Genomic DNA, 24,007 nt, shown 5'->3' with positions numbered 1-24,007 from the left:
TCCTTGATCTAAGGACTTCTTCAGCATGAGAAATTAATTAAGCTACTTATTAAAGCAAAACAAACCAGCACTTCATCATCTCATTACAGTTAGCACTGATTTTCTACTTCAGAGAAATGACTAGTGTTATTCCTGAAAAGCTCAAAATCTGATCCAGCCACAGTAACTAATAAGAATTCAATCTCATGCCTTTAACAATAGCTACTAAATGTTGCTTAATAAATATTATGCACTCTACCAGGCACTTAACATATATCCTATCTCATATAATCCTTTCAACAACCCTCTAAGGTAGAAAGCCAGAAAAGATAAGCAGTTAACTAACAAACAAGGGCTGCTGGGAGCCACTGGAATTTTAAACCTTCCAAATCCCTTAGGAACAACCCACTGCCAAAGAAATAGAAAATGGTGAGGACAGAAAAGACCATGCAGGTTCTGATCTGTACCACATTCCTTCTCCTTCCTCCTCCTCCACTGCCCCTCTTATGGCCATTTACTACTTATCAGAACCTCATCAGACCACGAGAGATATAATAAGCAGAAGCTAAAACCAGATATTATTTTTACTATGAATAAACTGCAACAGCCAGCTAAGACAAGGAGTCTGAACTTACAGATAATATAAGGTTTGGGGTTATTAGCTAATCTTAGCCTTAAGGAGTGGTCTTGTATGTTCCTTAGCCAATCTCTCTAATTTCAGGCAAGGACCGATCAATGGAGCTTTAAACTGAATGTGATGAGGCAGGGAGAAAAATGCCCAGAAATAAAAGCTGTAAATCCAGTTACCATGGAGGGCAGCAGGTATGACTTGGAAAGAATAATGATGTTGAAACTGCCCGGTGATTCACTGGAGAAAATAACTGAGACAGGCATCAGAAGCAATACTTTAGGCTTCAAATGCAGACATAAAAATATAGATCAAGGGTAATGAAGTTAAAATTGAGATTATAATACTGAATGGCAGATACAATATCAAAGGAATTAACTATAAGACTGTAGTTGGTGGGCTGCTATCTCAAGATGGTTGGGGCTAACTGGCTTGCTTTATTTATATTTCAAATAGTATTCTTAGGAGAGGCAGAGTAGCTCTACTGGCCAAGAAAACATGTATCTATGTGGAAATTCATGAGTCTTGGGTAAAAACATGCTAAGAGCTTGTGAGTGAAGGAAAAAGGACAGAGCAATAGAAGTGCTAATGGTTGGGGAGTACAGAACAGACTGCTCAGCTCAATGAAAGATACAGATGATGCATCCTTGTCACAACACAATACACAAACAGAAGCAAGAAAGTGTGGTGATGAGGGTGTAACCATCCAGACATCTGCTAAAAGAAGTCTCATTTGGTTAGAAGTAGGGCACCCGACAGGCTCTTGACTTACTTTGGTAACAATTTTATCTCCCAGATGGTAGAAGAAGCAATTAGGGGAACTTCAACTCTGGACCTAATTCTGACCAAGAAGAAAAAAATAGTTGGTGAAATGAAAATTGATAGGAACATTCAGAGAGTGTTACTATGTAATTTTGGGGTTCAGGATAATCAAAGAGGGGAAAGCGAACCTCAAAAAATTCAAAGAAAAGAGGCATGATTTAACGGCATGACACTCAGAGGGAAAAATGGTTTAAAAGGATTGGGAAGCTTCCAAATGTGAATTATAACTGCAATCACAAATGATCCTCCAAAGAAGAAAAGAGGCGTGACACTTAAGGAACCAATATGGCTGCACAGAGATCTCTCACGAGGTCAGATTTTTAAAGAACATGTAAAAAAGATGGAAGAAAGGACATGTAATGAAGGATTGTGAGAGAGTGGAATGAACTTATAAGAATAATGTCAGGAGAGCTAAAGCTCTCAATTAGCTGAAGCTTGCAAAACAAAATAAAGACAAAATAAAACAAACTACTAAAGACAACCACTATTTCCTATTTTAAAATTACACTTAAGGCTCTATCACAATCCCCATTTCTCCAAAACTATCACAAAAACAAATCAGCAAAAAAGACAAACGACAATATCAAAATGAGGAAGGTTTACAGTTAACAGCAGTGGATAATAAAGAGAAAGCAAAACTCTAACTCCTACTTTGTTCCTGGCTTCTCCATCAAGGAGGATGATAATCAGATTTAAATGGGGAGAAGAAATTAAACTCTAAAATGTTTTAAAAAGATGTTAAGACTGGAATTAACCGATCTATTCTAAATGAATTAGGGTTTTAGGATGGGCAAATTAAATCCCAGGAAACCAATAGTCCTTGTAGGCAGGGCACAGAATTGCTCTCCATGGATAGCTGAGCAATCACGAAGAATGGAGAGGTACCAGAAAGATGAGATGAGAAATGCAGTATAAATTTTCAAAAAGGGGAAGCAGACAGACTTCCAAACTATAGAACAGCTATTTGAAAAGATATTCTAATAGACTATTAAAGGAATAGTCTTCAAGCACTTTTAAAAGAAAGTAGTAACCACTAGAAGCCAGCTTAAATTCACTAAGAATAAATAAATCAGGTGGTATTAGCTTAATTTACTCTGATAGATTTACTATACATTAAAGATCCATAGCTACAATGGCATTCTTAAGATCAATATGGGGAAATATGGGCTGACTCATATGTCACTGGGTGGCCTAGTAATTGATTGAACAATACCAAAGGATGGTAATTCATTAAGACATGAGCCTGGAGGGTGGTTTCTATATAGCAAGTCCCAGGGTTTGATCCCTGGCCCTGATATTTTTATTAGAAACGTGGATGACACAGAAGGCAGGCATATCAAATTTGTAAATGACAAGAAACGGGAAAATAAATACATTGCATGACAGAATCAGGAACCAAATAGATCAACATGTTTCAATGATAGGATCTTAAATCCTCAAGCAAATCTAATCTTTTTCCAAGACCTCTAAAGAAGATTCTATAAACTTCTTCAGAAAAAAAGTCAAGAAATAATTGAATAATGATGCCTTGGCAGTGATAGTGTCAAGGTGATTCAAGCACCACATGGGTGGTTGAGTTAAATGACCTATAAGGTCCCTGCCAACCCTGAGTTTTTATGACTCCAACTTTAAGAACCTTTCTCATTTTCTCAGATCTCCAGAAGAGATTTTCCAGCCTTCAATGGTAACCCATAGAATGCTTAAAAACACTAAGGACAACTTCTCTTTGCCTTGATTTTGAAATATTTTTAAATATTATTCTTTCACTTATTTATTATGTTTCCATTGCTAATTGATGTTCTATACAGAAAATGTGAGAGCACAGATAAGCATTTTACAGAAATTTCTGTCAAAATGTTTTTCCTGTGTAAAGAACTGCATTCATTATTTATACTCAAAATATCCCAGGGAGAGTCATTGAAGTGATTTAATTTATGGTCATAGCAAAGGCACTGAAATTCTCTCTAAAATGACTAAACCACTTATATATGGTTGTCCTTCATTTTAAAATTTTTATAAAGTAACACCTCTCAAAATAAACCTGAAGTTCAACTACATATCCCCTTCAGTGGCAACTGAATATATTCAGCAAAGGAAGAGATTTCTTTTTTAAAAACAAGGTTTTATCCCACTTACTCATTTATTTCCAAGGCTTCATGAGCTGCAGAAATCCTAGCTTGGGGGTTTCTTTCTCTCCAGGCTTTCTGCATAACTATTTTAGAAAAACAGAAAAAGGTAAGTCAATCCTTAAACATTACTAGTAACTCTAAATGGTAGGACAATAGCTAAAATTAATAGTTTTCAGCTTGAAAAACAAGAGATTATTCCACTGACCATGACAGTCAGCCCCAGTCTCCAAAGACACACCTATGCATTCTAATTTGCAATTTAATTGTTTCTGCTATAAATGTTTTTTGTACTAAAACCACAGGTTTAAATCTTAGACTAAAGAAATAAAGGGAAAAAACAGCACTAACAGAGCTTTATATTTCTTTTTCTCATTCCTATGTATTTGATGGTAGAGAATATATTTCACACATTTAAGATGGCATTGCTACTAATCTCTTCTTTCCACTTAAACACAATATACATCTACCTGTCATTTTTCCAAGCACTTGCTACAAGCTCTGGGTACTAGACCCTTTTGGTAACCATTTGAAGAATTATGAATTGGTTCAGAAGGAAATGTTTTAGGTTTTGCTTAACCTGTGTTCCTGTAGCCAAAATCTGCATGCAAGCCAGTTATTATATATTAGTGCAAGTTTTGAATACATAGCGGAAAGCTCAATGCTTAAAATATTTATTGTGCTATTGTGTTCCACAATGGTAGAGTGTCTTTTAAAATGAGTAACAATCTCCTTACATAATTTGTTTTATAAATTTGGATTGTATAAGTCAGAGTCCTAAGAAGATGTAGATAACCCTTTTTCAAAAAGCTTTTTTTGGGAAACGGACTTTGGCCCAGCAGTTAGGGAGTCCGTCTACCACATGGGAGGTCCGCGGTTCAAACCCCGGGCCTCCTTGACCCGTGTGGAGCTGGCCCATGCGCAGTGCTGATGCGTGCAAGGAGTGCCCTGCCATGCAGGGGTGTCCCCCGCATAGGGGAGCCCCACGCACAAGGAGTGTACCCATAAGGAGAGCTGCCCAGCACGAAAGAAAGTGCAGCCTGCCCAGGAATGGTGCCGCCCACACTTCCCATGCCGCTGACGACAACAGAAGTGGACAAAGAAACAAGACGCAGCAAAAAGACACAGAAAACAGACAACTGGGGGAGGGGAGGGGAATTAAATAAATAAAAATAAATCTTTAAGAAAAAAAAAGCTTTTTTTCAGCTATTTACTTTGAGTAAGTTTGATAATACAGAAACATCAACAGTAGGATTACTTGGGACTCAAGCAGTGTGAACAGAAAAGCTCTAAGAAATGGTAAGCAAAGTCTTTTCCAGGATGAAAAACTAATATGGACTTCAACAGCCAAGACCATGTCCCTTTTCAATGCTAGTGAACCTACAAATAGGCATATATATCACTAAAATATATTCATAAAGCATTTGCATGCACTGAATCCAAATTTCTAATTAGAAAGTTATCAAGAGACCACACACTTTCTTCTATGTCAAACTAGGATTCATTTAGCTTTATATAAGATATATATATACTTCTTTGAAATAAATGAATCCATCTTTGGTGTAAATTTTAAAAATACATTTAAACTTCTAAAAAGGAAACTCATTTCTACACTGATACTTCATTGTGGTAAAGCCTTTAAATATCAGAATTCATAGTTTCATTAATACCAGTCAATCACCAATTTAATATTTTATTCATTGTAGTTTTTATGGAGTAGACAGTCTAAAGGCAGAAATCATAATACTTAAACCAAACAAAACCCTCCCACCCAGTAATTATCCAAGTATGCAAGGATTTTCCATACTTGCATCTGCAGGACGCAGATGGTCCGAGTCACAAGTAAAGAAAGTCTGGTGGTCCTGGGCAGAGAGATTCATGTCATAATAAGTCAGAGGTTCTCGTCCTGTCACCCAAGTGTACCTGTAAAGGGAAAATGAGACAACTGAACACTTTTGAGAGAGGAAAAGAAGGCCTACAAAATATTAAGCTGCATGAAAGTTGAAATATAAACCATTAACCAAGTACCTAACCAACTTTGCTAATGGATACAAATTTTCATTTTTTTTTTAATCCCCCTATTCTCCTTTCAGGAAGTTTATCAGCAAGGAAAAAAGTAAACACTTTCAACTTATTTCTGTGTTAAAATTTTAATATACTAGCTATTGAAAACCTTTCCTAATTAACATTATAAATAGACATTTTCCAAAAGGTATGAAAATTCTGATTTGCCTAATTACTTTGCTAAATTAAATTCCAACATAACTTCTGTGGCATCTTCATAACAATATTCCAGGTAAGTGCCAAAATGTTTTGATCCTTGGAAAAAGATGGCTATATAGAAAAATTCTATAAACTATATATTACTGTACATTATCAATTCCAATGATAAAATATTTATAAACAGAAAAATCAAAACATTTGAGAATAGTATAAAAAACTGGAAGCTCTATATAGTTTGTTACAATGGCCCCTAAATGAACCAGCAAAAATATGTGCTGCTGTCATTGCTTTCTAAACCAGATCTATTTATTTTCTGAGCTGTCAAAATGCTTACCTAGGGAAACGGACGTGGCTCGACTGATAGAGCATCCGCCTACCATATGGGAAGTCCAGGGTTCGAACCCAGGGCCTCCTGGCCCGTGTGGTGAGCTGGCCCACATGCAGCACTGCCATATGCAAGGAGTGCCATGCCATGCACTCCCCTACACAGGGGCACCCCATGCGCAAGGAGCGTGCGCCACATTGAGTTGCCCCATGTGAAAAAAACACAGCCCACCCAGGAGTGGTGCAGCACATGGTGAGCTGATGCAACAAAAAAAGACACAGATTCCCAGTGTTGCCGAGAATGCAAGCAGACACAGAACACACAGCAAATGGATACAGTGGGGGAAGGGAAGAGAAATAAATAAATCCTTAAATAAAATGCTTACCTATTATATTCAGCACCCCTAAATAAATTGAGTGGATTTCGCCATACTTTGCATTCTGCAAGAGAGAAAAGTATGAAAATGTTATACATAAGAGTTCAGAAAGAGTACAAACCAATTAATTCAGCAAAACACCCTTCCTGGCCAACTGATAAGACAATTTTATTCTTCATCCTCAACATGGGAAACACTGAAGAACAACTCTGGATGGTTAGTTAGGAAATGTGGCTTAGATGTTAGGACTCTGGGAAATTTCCCCTAATCTCTCTGGGTCCAAGTCTCCTCATCTGCTAAATCATTGTACATGTCAAAACCAGCTAGCTCATAACTTCCATGGTCATTTCAGGAGGTCTGAACAGATTCTATGAATTTACATCTAAATTCTAGGTGGAAGATACAGGCAGGTATAGGTAGAAATAAAACTCCTTTCTGTTACCCTAAATTATGTATTTTTAAAACAACTTCATATGTGACAAGCTAAATTTAAGCTCTTGAGTAGAAGACATAAAAACCCTTAAACCCTTAATTAGAGTTTATACTAATACCAATTTTTTGATAATTCACCAGAGACCATTAGGGAAATGGAGTGATAAGAAAATTAATAAATTAGCATTACTGTAGGGAGAAATGCTACGAAAATAAATTGTTTTATAAACACAGACATAATTAATGTACTAATCAACATGCTAATATAATGTTAGTATGAATAATCAGATTGCTCCTCTTCATTAGAGAAGTACCACAGGACTTTAGAACTATAGGATTTTAACTTAGGCAAGTTAATTAATAGCTTTAAGACTGTTACAGTATGTGTGTCAAAAATAAGCTACAAGTCCTTAAAACATCCTATGAAGAAGACTTTCTACTGATTCAGAACACTGCAGAATACAGAATACTATATTTCTTTGCATGAATAGGTTTTACGAGAATATAAAATCACTTAAAAGTACTTAAAACATTCAGTCAAAAAATCACATCCAATGACAAATATGCACAAAAGTAACCAACTATAACAGAAATCACATGATACAATCATTCATTAGGATTCTGTCATAGGTCCTATACATTCGACATCTATCCAACCATCTTATCTACCCACTCACCCACACATTGATCCATCCATCTAATGAGCATTAAGTTGAGCACCCAGTGGGAGAAACAAACAAGCAAATACTCAATTACAATATAATATAATGCAAGAGAACAAAAAGCACTATGGGAACACTCTGTAATCTCAATACTTGTTAAAAATTATGAATGAAGGTGAACACGACTGGAAGACACATTTTTATATAGAGAATATAAAGTTATCTTTAAATTCGGACAGAATCCCATGTAAAATTTACTCAATGTTTAGAAATTTAGCTTAACTTGCCATTCAGGAAATAATCTTTGCTCAGTTCAACATCTCAGAGAAATTGAGATTCAATTATTGCAAATAGTAATCACTTCACATGGCACTAACTAGAAAATGATGCTTTCCTTAAATAATTATTCTTTCTCCAGACATACAGCCCTTTGGAGGGGTCACTAATGCACTGACTCCAGATTATCTCTTGCAACAAACTGGGAAGCCAAATAGACATGATCCCTTCTCTTATGGTTTTTATAACTCTTTGGACCATACCACCTCCATTGCCTTGTCACAGAATCTCTTTCAAAAGTCAAAGTGCTCTTCTTAAAGCACTTTAAAACATCCTATGAATAAGAGGGACAAAGATAAATAAAGAAGCACAAAGATTTATGTACATGATAACTATAGTTAAAATTACACAGGGACATTTGCAGAGATGACTCTCCCCCAATGTATTTCATCTGAAATATTAGTAAAAAGGTTATGGCAAATATTTACAAATGCATTATTATGCTACTTAGAAGGATAAGCACTATTCAAACATCAACTGATAAACGCAAAGCAAATCGTGTTCAACTGAAATTTCAATTTCATATCAGATGCATATTAAATTATTTGTAAACAAGAATAGTGTGTAAACCTCAAGTAGTGACTGAATAGTACCTAAAAGATGCTATCTATACTTAGGAAGTTCAACAATATAGCCAGCAGGGGGTACAGACATTTTGAAATATAAAATGGTTTAGTGGCTTCTATTAGAGAATGAAACTTAAAAGAAATTATTGTCAACACTGGTGGTCTAAATATGTTTTTTTTAAACTACCTCTGAAACTTAGAAATGAGTATCTGAGTAATTGAAACAAATATAAAATATTCTGAGAGAAAACATAATAAAGAGATATACAAGAAATGTCTTCATTAGTTACATCTTTTAAATTGAGGGTACAGGGTAGGCATAATTTTCTTTGAAGAAACACCTAGAAGGCAGTAATCTAGAGGCAAACATGAACACATGTCAAAGTTTCATTTTAAATAGATCTTAGCTACATTTATTTATTCGTTATGGCTCTGTTCCTACAATCTTATCTTTACTATAAAACTTTCTTAGTCTGGAACAACTTTAGGGAACAAAACCCATAAATATCAGGCTATCTGATGGCTTAATAATGTGGACAAAGGGTGTAAATGACAAGCATATTACAATATGAAGATATAATTCAAGAAACTAAACTCAAGCCTCTAGAGGGTAAAAATTTTTTTCCATGAGGCCCATTTTATTATCTTATTTGTGCCTTGGGGGAGTAAATTCCATGTTTCAAACCAGTTTTAAGATTTTTACTTCTTTAACATCAACTTATACTCTTTAGAAACACTCAAAGTTACTTGGGACTCTGTCAAGGACTTGATAACATCATTAATATTTTAGTTAAAAATACGCTCCTGCCCAAGCCATATTAAGAAACAGGAAGATATGGCTTAGTAAAAGGAACAAATTAAAAAGCTGGAGGAGATAGAATCTGAAACAACTAATAAAAGATGTCCACACAAATGTCTTAAATCAATTCAAGGAGATGAAGGAAGAGATAAAGGATATTAAGATGATACTGGGTAAGCATACAGAAGAAATTGTTAATATACCTAAAAAAATTAAAGATCTTATGGTAATGAAAGACATAATAGAAGAAATTAAAAATACACTAGATTCACACAACAGTAGATTTAAACAGGCAGAGGAAAGAATTAGTTAATTGCTGAGACAGAAGCACAGATAGGGAAAAAAAAAATTTGAGCAGGGTCTCAGGGAAATAAATGACAGCATGAAATACACAAATATAAACATTATGGTTATCCCAGAGGGAGAAGAGAAGAAAAAAGGGACAGAAGGAGTGTTTGAAGAAATAATGGCTGAAAATTTCCCAACCTTTATGAGTGACATGAATGTATATGTCCAGGAAGCAATGGGTACTCCAAATAGGATAAATCCTAAGAGAATTACTCTAAGTCACGTATTAATCAGATTGTTAAATGCCATAGATAAAGAGAGAATACTGAAAGCAGCAAGAGAAAAGAAAGCTATCACATACATGGGATGCCTGAGAAGATTATCTATTGACTTCTCAACTGAAACCATGGGGTGAGAAGACAGTGATATGATAAGATACTGATAGAGAAAAACTGCCAGCCAAATAATTCTGTACCAACAAATTGCCCTTCAAAAACGAGGGAGAGTCAGGTCAGCTAACAGGGAGGTGAAGATGGTCAACCACCACACCAGGGAAACAAAAGTGTCTATAACTGCAAGCAGGAGAATCACATCCACCAGCCATGTGGGATCTAAGCCCCCTCTCGATTTAGAGGAGTGGACATTGCCATCCCAGAGTCCATATGATGGAGGAATAAAATATGGATTAGAGTGGACTTACTGGTATTCTACTATAGAACTACTGTGACTAGTATCACTTGTATGTGGAGACAGTGTATTGTATCACTGATGTGGAGACAGTGGCCATGGGAGTTGCTGAGGGCAGGGAGAAGGAAGAAGAGGTGTGAATGTGGGGGCATTTTCAGGACTTCGAATTGTCCTGAATGATACTGCAGGGACAGATGCAGGACATTATATATCCTGCCGTAACCCATTGAATGGACTGGGGGAGAGTATAAACCACAATGTAAACTATAATCCATGCAGTGCAGCAGTGCACCAAAATGTATTCACCAAATGCAATGAATGTGCCACAATAATGAAAGAGGTTGTTAATTGGGGGGGGGGCAATATAAGGGAACCTCTTGTATTTTTTAATGTAACATTTTTTGTGATCTATGTATCTTTTCAAAAAAATTTTTTTTTAAATTTTAAATGAGGGAGAGATTAAAATAGTCACAGATAAACAGAAATTGAGAGAATTTCTCAAGAGAAGTCCTGTCCTACAAGAATTACTGACAGAGTTCTACAGGCTGAAAGGAAAGGACAGAAGAGTTTTAGAGGAGAGTGTAGAAAGGAAGATTATTAGTAAGGGTAGATCAAAAGGTAAAAGTGAGAAACAAAAATAAGATCTGACATAGAAAAGCCTAAAGATAAAATGGTTGAAGTAAGTACTGCCAATTCAGTAGTAACACTGAGCATTAATGGTGAACTTCCCAATTAAGAGACACCGATGGTAGAATGGATTTGAAAAAGAGCCATCTATATACTATCTACAAGGGACTCACCTTAGACCCAAAAGCAATACAAATTGCAAGTGAAAGGTTGGAAAATGATTTTCCATGCAAACAGTAACAAAAAAACAACAAAAAAGAGCTGAGATAACTATACTAATATTGTACAAAATAGTGTTTAAATGTGAAACTGTTATGAGACAAAAAAGGATACTATATATTAATAAAAGAGGAACTCTATCACAAAGAAAGATCATAAATATTTATGTATGTAAGCAGGGTGCCCAAATATACATGAAACAAAAATTGGCAAAACTGAGGGGAGAAATAGATGCCTTTACAATAAAAGTGGGGGACTTCAACACACCACTCCCAGCAATAGACAGAACATCTAGAGAGAGGATCAGTGAAGAAACAAAGATATTGAATAACACAACAAAGGAACTAGATCTAATGAACATATGCAGAACAATGTACCTGAAGACAGCAGGATATATATTATTCTCAAGTACTCATGGATTATTCTCCAAGATAGACTACTTGTTAGGTAACAGAACAAGTCTTAGTGAATTGAGAAAGACTGAAATCATACAGAGCACTTGCTCTGACCACAATGGAATGAAATTGGCAATCAATAATTGGTGGAGAACTATAAAATTCACAAATATATGTAAGTTGAACAGCACACTCTCAAATAATCAGTGGTCAGAGAGGAAACAGCAAGAGAAAGTAAATATCTCAAGGTAAATGAAAATGAGAACACAACATATCAAAATTTAGGGATGCAACAAAAGTGCTGAGAAAGAAATTTATAGCACCAAATGCCTACATTAACAAAAGAAGAGCTAAAATCAAAGCTGTAACTGCACACCTGGAGGAACTAGAAAAAGAACAGCAAAGTAATCCCAAAACAAGCTAAGGGGAAGAAATAACAATGATTAGAGCAGAAATAAATGAAATTGAGAATAAATTTTTTTTAAAATAGCAAGCATTAACAAAATTAAAAGATGTGTTTTTAGAAGATTAATAAAACTGACAAATCCTTAACTATAAAAACAGAGAAAAAGGAGAGATGTAAATGAATAATACCAGAAATGAGAGGGGGGACATCACCACTCACCTCACAGAAATAAGGACTGTGAGAGGATACTATGAACAATTGTATGCCAGCAAGTTGGACAACTTAGATGAAATGGACAAATTTTTATAAATACATGAACAACCTACACTGACTAAAGAAGATATAGAAAACCTCAACAGACTGATTACAGTGAGGTTGAATTGAGTCAACAAAAATTTCCCAACAAAGAAAAACCCAGGAACAGATGGCTTCACAGATGAATTCTACCAATCATTGAGAAAAGAACTAATACCAATCCTGCTCAAATTCTTCCAAAAAATCCGAAGAGGAGGGAATATTACCTAACTCATTCTATGACGCCAACATCACCCTACGTCACCCTAATACCAAAGCCAGATAAAGATACTACAAGAAAATTACAGACCAATCTCTCTAATTAACTTAGATGTAAGAATTCTCAACAAAATATTTGCAAATAGAACACATTAAACAAATTACATACCATGATACAGTGGGTTTTATCCCAGGTATACAAGGATGGTTCAACACAAGAAAATCACTTAATGTTACACACCAATAGAAGAAAAATTTCATCAATATAATAAATGGCATGTAAGAGAAGCCCACAGCTAACATCATACTCAATGGTGAAAGGCTGAAAGTTTTCCCTCTAAGATTTGGAACAAGACAAGGGTTGTCCACTGTCAACGCTCTTATTCAACATGGTATTAGAAAGTTCTTGCTACCAGCAGTAAAGCAAGAGAAAATGAAATAAAAAGGCATCCAGATTGGAAAAGGAAGAAGGTAAAAACTTTCCTTATTTGCAGAAGATATGGACCCTTATATAGAGAAAATCTCAAAAAGTTTACAACAAAACTACTAGAACTAATAAATGAGTTCATCAAAGTAGTGTGGATATAAGATCAACATGCAAAAATCAGTAGTGTTGCTATACATCAGTAATAAGGAATCTAAGGAGGAAATCAAGAAAAAAATTTCCATCACAATAGCAATTAAAAAGAAATAAATATTTAAGAATAAATTTAAGTAAGGATATATAGGACTATATACCTAGAAAAATTACAAAACATTGCTAAATGAAATCAAAGAAGACCTAAATGAATGGACAGACATTCCCTGTTCATGAACTGGAAGACTAAATATCATTGACGATGTCAGTTCTACCCCAAATGATTTACAGATTCAATGCAATCCAAATCAAAACTAGCAACAGCCTTTTTTGAAAGAAATGGAAAAAGTCAATTATCAAAATTTCTTGGAAGGGTAAGGGCGGCCCTGAATAGTCAAAAAATAATCTTGGAAGAATGAAGTTGGAAGACTCACACTACTTGACTTTAAAGGTTATTACAAACCTAGAAATCGTCAAAACAGCATGGTACAGCACAAGGATAGACATATTGACCAATGGAACTAAAATGAGAGTTTCAGAAATAGACCAGCATCCATAGCCAAGTCCATTCAACTGGAAGAGAATAATCTTTTTCAACAAATGGTGCGTGGGAGAACTGAAATAATCCTTATCTTAAAAAATGAAAGAGGGGGAAGCAGCTGTAGCTCAATCAGTTGGGCTTTCATCTACCATATGGGAGGGCCCTGGGTTAGTGTCCCAGGGCCTTCTTGTGAAGGCAGGCTCGCCCACATGCTGCGAAGAGCCACTGACCCACAAGTGCCGTGGAGTGCTGCCCAGGCCCACAAGCACCACGGGAGAGCCAACTCAGCAAGGTGACTCAACAAAAAAGAAGAGACAAGTAAAAACACAGAAGAGCGTGTAGCAAAGCGGACACAGAGAAGCCAAAACAACAAGCAAGTCACAAGGGGGAGGGGGGAATAAATAAAATAAATTTAAATAAAAATACAGACACACAGAAGAAAGCACAGCGAATCGACACAGAGTAGACAGCAAGCAAGCCACAAGGGGAGAGGGGGGCGGGAATAAAAAAATGTTTTTAAATGAAAGAGGACCCCTATCTCACAACCTGTATAAAACTTAACTCAAGATGGATCAAAGGACCTAAAATATATGATCCAACACACCAAAAAAACTCCTAGAAAAAAAATGTAGGGGAAGCATCATCTGAGATCTTATGGTAGGCAACAGTGTCAAAACTTCCTACCCACAAAGCATGAGCAATGAAAGAGAAAATAGACAAATGAGACCACCTCAAAATTAAAAACTTTTGTGCTTCAAAGGGAGTTTGTGTCAAGAAAGTGGAAAAGGAAGCCTACTCAATGGGAGAAAATATTTGGAAACCAAATTTCCAATAAGGGTCTAATATCTAGCATATATATGGAAATTCTATAACTCAACAACAAAAAAGACAAACAGCCCAATTACCAAACCCTCAAAAATATTACCACAATCAAGATATTTAAATTATTTGCCCTGCCTCCAAAATTCTTCCCCTTGCCCACTCTGCAATCCATCTCTGCCATTTTTCCCAACCACATCATCCCAGGAATCCACTGATCTTCTTGCTGTCAGTATTTGGTTTGCCAGTTTCTCTGTAATTTATAAATGAAATCATACAATTAAAAAAATATTATGCTCCTGATACAAATGAACATGTTTCTCTATGGCTTCCATTTCCAGGAGTCTACAGTAGTGACAGAAATACCACACCTTAGCATACATGCAAGAATACAATTCAAGAGAAAGAGAAAGTGGCAAATATTGGAATAGCAGTTGTTTATTTCCCCAAGTCTGCAGAACAGATTACCCACCTTTTCTCATAAGAGTGTTGGGAAAAATTTCTGTGTGGGAGATAAAGAACAAAATATAATTACTTACTACAATCAAGGACTACAAAAACCAGCTCTAATCATCTTTCCAGTCTTCCTTCTCACCATTCTCGCACTAAAACCTCACATTACAATCATACATTTTTTCATGCCCTTCTTATTCACAGTTCCTCCCTCCAGAATGCCTTCCCCATTGCTCATGGGACAATTCAGTTTAAACATGTAAACAAGTGGCTAGTATGCATTGCTCTGCACTAGGCTCTAGACTACAAAAAAATAGCTGGTTACCTAGAGGAGCTTATGGTCCTTGGTAGAAAAAATGAAAAGGGCATTATGCTGCTACCTGGCATCCAACTAAAGAGAAGCACTACAGAAGGAATAAAGTCTAAGTTCTAAAAAAGAAGCCATAGATTTTTCCTTTGTCACAATCCTTAAGAAAAAGGAGAACTTAAATGCTTCAGGGAAAAACAAAAGGCTCTAATGCCACACGGCTTTTAACCATGTGGAAGAAAATATCACTCTACTTCAAAACATACTTAGCTATTAAAATGGTTTTTTATTTCCCTAAAATTTATACACACACACACACACACACACACCCCAAATGCAGAGATTTTCAATACACGTAAATTACTAATTCATAGCTTAGGAAGACTTCTTATACTAAAAAAGTTACCACCTCTGTTAATAATAGGAGATGATTTGTGAGAAAAAATGCACCAAATATAAGCTATGGATTATAGATAGCAGTAATATCATGAAGATGTTCTTTTCATCATTTGTAAAAAATGTGTGCCACACAATGCAAAGTGTTAGTGGCGAGACGCTGTATGGGAATCCTGTATGTTATGCATGATTGGTTTGTTAACTCATAACTTCTCAAATAAAAAAAGAAAATTTTAAAAAAAAGTTACTGTCTCTTCTTAGAATCCAAAAATCTAATAATGGTGATAATATTATTACTACAAACAGAATCAGCAAGAACTTCTTTCTTAACTATAGCTTGACCTTCATTTATCTTTTCTATAAAGGAGTTTGAAACTCAAGTTATCTATGCCCCCTAACATAAATTAATGATGGGCATGTATGTATTAGGCCCTTTTTACAGAAGGAAAAAAGTAAAGCATAGAAAAGCTAGATAACTCCTCTAATATCCACTGTAAGATTCAAGCTTGAGGTACCTGCTCAACTCTTAGGTACTACCTGCAAAATAACTGTTTTCCTTGAATATCATGTTCTGAAAATCCTCTGACTTCATCAGTTAAATTTTCCACTAGGGAAGCAATTTTGAAAACATCTTCTGAGGAACTGTTAGGCACTTTGTAAAAACACTTTTTAAGTACTTCAGTTCCAAAGTACCACAGAAAATAGCCGAAGCTAGTATATTTCTGAACATGTGGTTCTGCATATATTTATCAGCATTGATGTCTCAGAATCTAATATCTAATTTCCTATACACACATCAATTACAAGCAATCATTAAGATGGTGCCTCAGAGGTAATCACCGGACATTGTAAATCCTCACAGGGCCCACTGGATGGAATGGAGGAGAGTATGGGCCATGATGTGGACCATTGTCTATGAGGTGCAGAGGTGCCCAAAGATGTACTTACCAAATCCAATGGATGTGTCATGATGATGGGAACGAGTGTTGTTGGGGGGGGAGAGGGGGGGGTGGGGGGGTGGGGTTGAATGGGACCTCACATATATATATATTTTTAATGTAATATTATTACAAAGTCAATAAAAAAAAATAAAGCTTTATAAAGTATTAAAAAAAAAGAGTAAAAAATATATCCATTTTCTTAATTTACCTTTAATTGCTTACAAAACTCAAAATTGTTTTTGAAATAATGATGAGAGTAGGTGGCTTTCAATTCAAGAAATAAGTTACTGACTCAAATTCTTTTATGGAGGGAAAATAAAAATAAATATGATTTTAAGACCATTTTTATTGATCTTTATTCAAAATAGTGTACTACTTGCATCTCTCACACACTTCTCATTGGTCATTTCTAACCTATATCTATCAACTCTGCCAAATAACATTGAAGACATTAAATAAATTTATTGAATAAATGATTAGTAGAGACTAGAACTGTTGTAGGCATTTGTATCATTTACCTGAAGATCTAATCTATATTAGAATACAAATAAAGAGATTGTAAGATATAATAAGAACCAGCTAAGATAATTACTTCCAACAAAACCATGAGACTTTGGCAAGTACAGGCTGAAGCTATTTCCTTGATTGAGATTATTAGAGAGCAGCCCCAAAGGTCCTTCAAAGTAGCAATTTGTAATTTTGCTGAAGGATATATGTGAAATAAAAGCAATGAAAGGCCTGCCTGCCAAAGTCAGTCAGTAACTGAGCTGGTGAGTGAATCTAGTTGACCATTCAGCCATTTCTCCAAGTGTTTGTGCCATTCTCCACAACCACCTTCATAAAGGAGTCAGTTTATCCGGGGGGACACTGCCAAATGGTTGTCTTCTAACTTGATATTTCTGCATTATGTCATTTAATCTGCAAATTCTATGAAGTAACACTATTGACAGTCTGTTGTTTGCAGATTAAGATAATAAGATTTAAGAAAGTTAAGTGATTTGCCCAAGGTCATTATGTAAGTAATGGAGTCAAGATTAGGGCCACATGTGTATGACTCCAGAGCCTGAGCTCTCAACCACTGGCAAATTAAATTACGCCAGTGTCATTTTAGAAATAATGTCATACACTGAAGCAGAATTTTAATGAAATTATTTATATGAATTGCTTAATAATTACATTAGCCCTGGTTTATAGAGCTCATAGATCTATATAGGGGTCTATACAGGGTCCAGTTAGTGCCTAAGAGCTTGGACTTGGCAGTGAGACTGCCCATGGTAACCAACCACGTGACCTAGGAGAGATGAATTCACCTTCCTGTATCTCAGCTTCCTCAACTATAAAATGGAAAGCACAGTGGTTTGTTTCCTGGGGTTGTTATGAGGATTAAATGAGATAATCCATGTAAAGACAATAGCAGGCACTAAGACTGTTAGTTAATATATGGCCTTCAACAGGAACAATTATTTGCCTCATGGTCTTAGAATTCAAGGATCTCTAGGAAACAGATTTGGCCCAATGGATAGGGCATCCACATACCACATGGGAGAGCCAAGGTTCAAACCCATGGCCTCCTGACCCATGTGATGAGCTGGCCTACCCGCAGTGCTGATGCACACAAGGAATGCCGTGCCACGCAGGGGTGTCCCCCACATAGGGGAGCCCCAAGCAAAAGGAGTGCACCCCATAAGGAGAGCCGCCCAGCGTGGAAAAAAGTGCAGCCTGCCCAGGAGTGCCGCCGCACACACGGAGAGCTGACGCAGCAAGATGACACAACAAAACAAGACAGAGATTTCGAGTGCCGCTGACAAGAATATAAGCAGACTCAGAAGAACACACAGTGAGTGGACACAGAAAGCAGATAATGGGGGGGGGGGGGGGGGGGGAAGAAATAAGAAATCTTTTAAAAAAAAGAATTCACAGATCTATGAAAGTTTTAGGATGTATCCTTGTCCTTTACCTGCATTTGTTCATCTCCATTGCTGTTTTTTAATTTGTGCAAATAGTACTTGAATTGCTTCTAGAGGTAATTAATGTCATGAACTTTAATTTAGATTTCAATTGGAAATTCTTATATAGATTAAATGAGATTAAAGCTAGATGATTCGAGACAGGAAGCCAAGTGACTATAATAAGAGTTTGAGGAAACCTCAAGCAGTTGGGCTCCCATCTACCATATAGGAAGTCCAGGGTTTGATGCCCAGGGCCTCCTAGTGAAGGCAAGCTGGCCCGTGCAGCAAGCTGGCTCACACGGAGTGCCGGCCCACTCAGGAGTGCCAGCCAACACAGAGAGGTGGTACAGCAAGATGATGCAACAAAAAGAGACACAGAGGAAAGACAATAAGTAGCAGAACAGTGAGCTGAGGTGGTGCAAGAGAATGATCACCTCTCTCTCACTCCGGAAGGTCCCAGGATCAGTTCCCAGAGCTGTCTAATGAGAATATAAGCAGACACAGAAGAACACACAGCGAATGGACACAGAGAGCAGACAACAGGGGTGTGTGGGGGGGAGGGGGGGGATAAATAAATAAATCTTTAAAAAAAAAAAAACCACAAAAGTTTGTCAAAAAGTCCAGCTCTATTCAAGAGACTTTTAAAGCATCTCGGAATTTAAACTTGACTTTGCAAGGATAATTCTTATATGATGGAATATCCTGCACTCTTTCAAATATCTCTGAAGAAGGCGAATGTTGCAAACCTTTGTCTTTAAGGCTTCTTATTTGAGAACAGGGCAAATTATCAAACAGATGTTCCCATAAACCCAAATTCTGAATGTTACTGAATCCTAAGAATCCCTTCAATTAAGAGAGGGAGGGAAGTAGACTTGGCCCAGTGGTTAGGGCATCCGTCTACCACATGGGAGGTCCGCGGTTCAAACACTGGGCCTCCTTGACCCATGTGGAGCTGGCCCATGCGCAGTGCTCATGCACACAAGGAATGCCGTGATACACTGGGGTGTCCCCCGCATAGGGGAGCCCCATGCGCAAGGAGTGCGCCCTGTTAGGAGAGCCGCCCAGCGCGAAAGAAAGTGCAGCCCACCCAGGAATGGCGCCGCACACACAGAGAGCTGACACAACAAGATGACGCAACAAAAAGAAACACAGATTCTCATGCCACTGACAACAACAAAAGCAGACAAAGAAGAACACGCAGCAAATAGACACAGAGAATAGACAACTGGGGTGGGGTGGGGGAAGGGGAGCGAAATAAAATAAATAAAAATAAATCTTTTTTAAAAATTTTTTTAAAAAAATAAGAGAGGGAGACGCTGGCCAAGTTTTAAATCCTTATACATCCTCAGTTCATAAACTAAGTTGAACTGAAAAATGGCAGTGAAAAATGTGGTGAGGTGGCATATATATCAGTGGAGTTTATCAGAAACCATATACTTGGGAGGAAAATCAGAGTTTACCTCCCAAATAAAGCAAAACAGGTGAAATGTTCACAAATGTTAACCTAAGGCAAGCATTATGAAGTCTGACTCTTACTAGAGTAAAACACTATAATTTTATTTTTTCTCTGATCATAGATAGTAGATCATGGCAAAGTTTGAGCAGGTCTATACTCAGCCCACTTTATAATATCCAGAAATTAAAATTACATACAAACAATCTGTCTGTAACAATAACCTCTCCCCACCCCTACCTCCTATGCCAGATGGGCCTTAGGTAGGCCAGGTCTTTCCAGTTTTTTATTAAAACAAGTGGATCTTTAAGAAAAGAAACTACATTGCAACAGTTTGATATTGTTTATGAATTCCAAAAATAGGTATTTGATTATATTTGTGAACTGGTCTATTCCTCTGGGCATATTAGATTGTACTAGATTCAGAAGTTTTACTTTTATTTGATTAAATAATGATGAAAGCTTTGATTGGGTCACATCAGTAGGACACTGAGTCTCCGCTCACCAAGGTGGCAGGGACTCACAGAGAAAACTACATGGCAGATGAGTTTTGATGCTAGAACCCTGGGAAGTAAACACACAGAAGAAGAACAAAGAGGAACAGAGATGGCTCCATAGACTGGAAAGAGGCCTTGGGAAGTCAGACAGCCTGATGGTCTACAGGTGACCTTGTGAAGAAAACAGAGCAGCTGAGCCTGGAGAGGAATGAGCCCTGGGAGAGAGACAAGACTTATCCCAGACTACAGCTGATAACTGAAGAAACTGGGACCATGGAGCCTTAAGAGGAAGAGGAAGCCTGAACTCTTGCAGACATGGGCAGCAATCTCACTCCAACAAGTGGCAACAGATTTTGGTGAGAGAATTAACTTACACTTTATGGCCTATGAGCTTCTACTCAAATAAATACCCTTTAAAAAGCCAATAAATTTCTGCTATTTTTGCATCAACACCCCTTTGGCTGACTAATACATATACTATGAGAGTTCATGTTTATAACTGGTATTTTCAGTTTATTTTGAGCTTTTTCAAAGATTTTTCTCAAAAAAATTAATGGAATAATTATGAGGATTAAATGAGATAATACATGTAAACAGAATAGAAGGCATTAAAAGTATTAATTACTATATGGCATTCAATGAGGAAAATTATTAGCCTTTTGCTGACATCCATGGGACTTTGTTAGCCACATTATAGTGCATGTAAAACTCAACAAAGAGCTGGCCTAGGAAGCTCCAAGGAAAGCAACAAATTCACCATTCAATTATTATGGCAAAAGGTATTTTTAAGCAAATTCCTCTATTTTAAGGAAACATAATGATTTCCCCAAGCTTTGGAATTTCTTTTTCCTTTCTACAGAGCTGAAACTAAACTATGAAACAGAAAATGATTAAGGTTGGAGAGAAACACAGACCATGTATTTTGTGTGTGTGGGTATGTATTTATTATTTTTTCCCTTCCCCCCTCCCCCACCCTGCTGTTTTTGCTATGTCCTTTCCCTGTGTAATCTTCTGTATCTATTTCTCTTTTTTTGTCTTCTCTTCATGTCTTTCTCCTCTAGGATTCACCGGGATTCAATCCTGGGGACCTCCAATGTGGAGAGAGGTTACCTGTCAGTTGCGCCACCTCAGTTCCTGTTCTCTGCTGCACTTCACCTTGACTCTCCCCTTCATCTCTCTTTTGTCGTGTCATCATCTTGCTGCATGACTCACTTGTGCAGGCACTGGTTCACCACACAGCCACTGGCTTGCCACGCAGGCACTGGCTCACCACACAGCACTGGCTCACCACACAGGCACTTGTGTAGGCACTAGGCTTGCCACACAGGCATTCGGCTCACCACATGGGCACTTTGCTAGCCACACGGACACCCACATGGGCACTCAGCTTACCATGCGGGCACTGGCTCATCGTGCAGGCACAATTTCTCTTCTTCTTTTTCACCAGGAGGCCTCAGGGATTGAACCCAGGTCCTCCCATATGGTAGGCAGAGGCCTTATCATTTGAGCCACATCCTTTTCCCAACAAGGCATTTTTATAACATATTTCTTATTCAATAATAAACAATCACAAGAAAAGAGAAGTGAAAAAGTGCTATTAATCCCTTGGTATCTAGTACTACAGATTCTATACCAGCACACATGTTTGTTCAACTAATAAACCAAATATTAGAAGCACAGTTGGGGAGAAGTGGGCAGATTGAGCCCAAAAAATATACTTATACAAGGTAATTTAAATTTCCCTTAACGTAATTATTTTAATGTTTCTATGTGCTCAGATTATAAATGTTTAATCTACTACCCAGGAAATAAATGAAATGTAAAGTGCTTAGTAGGTACTCAGTAATACTCACAGAAGTGCATTAATAAGCTCAATCTTAGAGGAAAAACGCAGCAGAATTAACACAGAAAATTCCCATGGTTATTATTGTTGATATTTTTATCTATGGGTTTAAGTTCTCCCTTTGAAGCTGCTGCTATAGCAGCATAAAGAATAGCATCAAGATTTATATAATAAAAAGCTTTTAATCGAAGTACCCTATAAGAGAGGCAGGAAAATAATAGCTACAGTATGAACTCTTCATTTCATCAGGAATGATGTCAAGAGATTTAAATTGGGTAGAGAGAGAACTTTAATGAAAATGTAAATATATTCACTATAAGAAATGGACTCAAATGAGGGCTGCTTTCTGTTTTCAATTTGTTAAATTTCTACATTATTCTGTGTCATTCAAAGAGTACAGTAACTGCAGTCAGACAAGAGCACATTTAATCTGAGGATCATTCATAGCAGATGCAAAGTGGAAGCAATTATCCACAACTGTTTATATGACGATGAATGAATGCTCAAGATTCCTCATTAGAATAAGATGTAATATTCATTAGAATAGTGGATTTAAGTAACGTTTCTCTTTGCTTATATTTCTTTCTGTTGCTTTCTTAAAGTGATCAATTTCCAAAGTATCAGATGATTTTGTCCCCTGGCAGTACCATCTTTCATACACATACCCTTTATGATGAAATAAATGTATACCTAGAGCGGTCAGTGCCATTCATGGCTGCTGACAAAGGGTCTATCTAGTAAAAGAGCACCGAGGAAGAGCCCTGTAGTAGTTTAATATGGTTATGAATTCCAAAAATAGATATTGGATTTTGTTTGTAATGTGATCTGTACTGGGCATGATTGAGTTATGATTAGGGCATGGCAAAGAACAGAGTTGAGGGTTTCTGATTTTGGAGTTTGATGCTGAAGACTTACGCTAGAGCCCTGGGAAGTAAGCATGCAGAGGAAAGAGAAGCCAGCCCCAGAAAGAAAGGAACCTTGAAGCCAGGTAAAGGAAGCCCCAGGAACATAGGAACCCAGGAAGCCTGAACCCTTGCAGATGTTGGCAGCCATCTTGCTCCAGACAGACTTTGGTGAGGGAAGTAACTTATGCTTTATGGCCTGGTATCTGTAAGCTCCTACCCCAAATAAATACCCTTTATAAAAACCAGCCAATTTCTGGTATTTTGCATCAGCACCCCTTTGGCTGACTAATACAAACCCATACGAGATAGTGGAATGAGATGCTTCAGGCCTCTGTCCCCATAAGACACACTGAACAACAAAAAAGAACTGGCAGAAAGATCTTTCTCAAAGCTCCAGGAAACTGTTAAAGGACTGCAGTACCAGTGTGAGCATTCAATCAAGAAAGTCTTAAAAGCGGTAGGATCTCCTGGTACCCTGCCAAGCCTCTCCCCCACCACTGGGCAAAGGATTTCTGGCTATAGGACATACAGTGCATGCAGTGCCCAGGACTGTGAGGAAACTGATTTCTAAGAAGAGGAGATATTCGGAGCCATCTAAACAGGGGAATTCCTAGGGCCACCACTGGGCAAAGGATTTCTGGCTATAGGACATACAGTGCATGCAGTGCCCAGGACTGTGAGGAAACTGATTTCTAAGAAGAGGAGATATTCGGAGCCATCTAAACAGGGGAATTCCTAGGGCCACCACACATGTCCAAGGAAAAACTCGTGCCTGAAGCTGTTCTCTAAACTCACTGTATGAATAATCCCTGAATAAGAACACTTGCACAGGTCAATCTGCAAAGACTGGGAAAGGTATTTTCTTCTTTTCCTCCTTTTTAAATTTTTAAAATTTTTTGTTACTTTTGGAAAACAAG

The 24,007-nt window shown here is 37.2% G+C and overlaps 1 protein-coding gene across 8 annotated transcripts in view; it reads right to left on the bottom strand.

Annotated features, from left to right (window-relative positions):
- ST7 (suppression of tumorigenicity 7) overlaps window positions 1–24,007 on the bottom strand; it is a 318,541-nt gene that overhangs the window by 125,893 nt on the left and 168,641 nt on the right. For 4 of the 8 annotated variants that reach the window (XM_058297255.2, XM_058297254.2, XM_071215247.1 and 1 more), the window contains exons 4-7: window positions 6,489–6,543; window positions 5,363–5,478; window positions 3,566–3,641; window positions 1,380–1,448 (exon numbers count right to left, since the gene is read on the bottom strand). In XM_058297255.2, coding sequence (XP_058153238.1) covers window positions 1,380–1,448; window positions 3,566–3,641; window positions 5,363–5,478; window positions 6,489–6,543 — 316 coding nt within the window. The remainder of the gene's footprint in view (window positions 1–1,379; window positions 1,449–3,565; window positions 3,642–5,362; window positions 5,479–6,488; window positions 6,544–24,007) is intronic. The other 4 variants (XM_058297257.2, XM_058297256.2, XM_004455335.4 and 1 more) reach the window with 1 other exon arrangement.

This window comes from Dasypus novemcinctus, chromosome 5, assembly GCF_030445035.2.
Source record: "Dasypus novemcinctus isolate mDasNov1 chromosome 5, mDasNov1.1.hap2, whole genome shotgun sequence".
Lineage (NCBI taxonomy): Eukaryota > Metazoa > Chordata > Mammalia > Cingulata > Dasypodidae > Dasypus > Dasypus novemcinctus.
The sequence above is the reverse complement of the archived record's forward strand: the minus strand, read 5'-3'. Positions and strand labels throughout refer to the sequence as shown.